The 2,287-nt window shown below is 38.0% G+C and overlaps 1 protein-coding gene across 1 annotated transcript; it reads left to right on the forward strand.

Annotated features, from left to right (window-relative positions):
• Window positions 1-282: 282 nt before the first annotated feature.
• LOC140167024 (uncharacterized) lies at window positions 283-1,512 on the forward strand. The gene has a single exon (XM_072190503.1). The coding sequence runs from the start codon at window positions 283-285 to the stop codon at window positions 1,510-1,512; it is 1,230 nt and encodes a 409-aa protein (XP_072046604.1).
• The last annotated feature ends 775 nt before the right edge of the window (window positions 1,513-2,287 follow it).

The raw sequence follows: 2,287 nt of genomic DNA on the forward strand, positions 1-2,287 counted from the left end.
TTTTCGCACATTTTCTCATGTGGATCGTTTTTTGACAGTGTATTCATGGAATGTTCAATCCATCAGGAAAAAGACGTTATATATTTGTGACTTTATATTGATAACTGTATTGACATTTTTCTGTTACAAGAAACATGGTTAACCAATACTGAAGATGTTGTAATTAATGAATTCACTCCTCCTGGTTATTCATATCTTAATTTCCCTCGTGGTGATGGAAAACAAGGCTATGGTGGAATTGGCGTATTGTACCGATCTGTTTTGAATCTGTCCATTGTCCCAATGGATTTAAGTTTCAAAACATTTGAGATGTCATGCGTCAAAGACTCGCGTACTGGTTTAATACTCATTTCCATCTATAGACCTTACCCATCCAGTGTCAACAAACTTCGCACAAATGATTTTCTTAAAGATTTTGATTCCCTCTTAGATGAAGTGTCATCTTTGGCCAATAAGGTTCTTATATTTGGCGATTTAAATATCCATGTCAATCGTCCTGCTAAACCAGAGGTTTGTAAATTTATGAATTCTCTCTGTACTAATGGTTTTAATCAACATGTGACCAAACCTACCCACAAGCTGGGTAACACATTAGATCTTATAATATCTAGAGTCAATGACGTCAATATTATTGTTGATTGGGATGTTAAAATTCCTCCAATGTCTGACCACTTTATTGTTACCTGTAAGCTTGATTATATCAAACCTGATCTTCCCAAAACTTACCGTACCTTGCGTAATTTCCGTGATTTTGACAATCAAGTATTTGCTGGTGATCTTGCCAGTAGTCTTTCAAAATTACCTCACTCTGATAATGTTAATAATATTGTATCTAGTTTTTCAGAAATATGTACCAACCTGCTTGATAAATATGCTCCTCTTTCAACAAAACTTGTTGCTGCTCGCTGTAGGCTTCCCTGGTACAATGAAGAAATAAGGAAAGCTAAGCGGGTGCGCAGGAGATCAGAGCGCAAATGGCGCAAGTCTGGTAGTGAGCACGATCGTTCTGCATATCTGGATCAGGTGCACCATGTCAGTGATCTTATTTTGCAGGCTAAAACAAAGTTCTTCAAGTCCAAACTGGCCAATGCGAATAGTAAAGATCTTTTCAGTACAGTTAACGGCCTTCTAAACAGATCTGGTAAATGTCTTCCAATCCATGAATCTGCTGCCGAACTTGCTGATAAATTTGCTTGCTTTTTTAAATCCAAAATTGATAAAATCAGTGCCGAATTTGATATTGATATATGTATTGGTAATGACAGTATGGTTCAATCCAGTGGTCAAACAACAGACACATTGACTTGTTTTGTCCCTGCGTTAGTTGATGAGTTTGAAACGGTTATCGGCAAACTTGCAAATAAGTCTTGCAATCTTGATCCACTTCCAACTTGGATTTTAAAGCAAAATGTGTCTGTTGTTTCTCCAATTGTTACTAAGATAGTTAATGCTTCTCTGCGAGATGGCATTTTCCTGATGCATTCAAGGAGGCCATTGTTACACCTGTGTTGAAAAAACATAATTTGGATTCAAATATCCTGAAAAATTACCGGCCCATTTCCAATATTCAGTTTCTCGCTAAAGTCATCGAAAGTATTGTTTCCTCAAGATTCAAAGACTATCTAAATGAACATCATATGTATGAAGACCATCAGTCGGCTTACCGAACTGGCCACAGTACAGAAACTGCTTTACTTAAAGTTAAAAGTGACATTCTATGTGAGCTGGATAAAAATCATGTCGTCGTCATGGCCATGCTCGATCTGACGGCGGCGTTCGATACGATAAGCCATACCACCCTCATCAGTCGTCTTCAAACCACGTTTAATGTTTCTGGTCCGCCTTTAGACTGGTTTAAATCATATATTACTGATCGTCATAGCCGTGTGTGCATTGGAAACTGTTTTTCGGATAATACCGATTTGGACTGTGGTACCCCCCAAATATCCATCATGGGACCTCTTCAATTCACTGTTTACATCTACCCAATTGGCAGCATTATCCGTAATCATAGCCTGATGTACCACATATATGCTGATGACACGCAAGTGTATACATCTTTTAATCCAAAAATTGCATCCCATTCTCAGCTGGCTGTTGATCGTCTACAAAACTGCATTCTTGAATTAAGCAACTGGATGAAATCTAATAACTTGAAACTAAACATGGACAAGACCGAGTTCATTGTATTTGGCTCACCACACAATATCAATCTCGTCTCCTCTTCACTTCATCTTATGGTTGGCGATACTGTTATTAAACCTGCCACTTCAGTTCGTAACCTTGG

The sequence above is a fragment of the Amphiura filiformis genome, chromosome 12 (assembly GCF_039555335.1).
Source record: "Amphiura filiformis chromosome 12, Afil_fr2py, whole genome shotgun sequence".
NCBI classification, from domain to species: Eukaryota; Metazoa; Echinodermata; class Ophiuroidea; order Amphilepidida; family Amphiuridae; genus Amphiura; species Amphiura filiformis.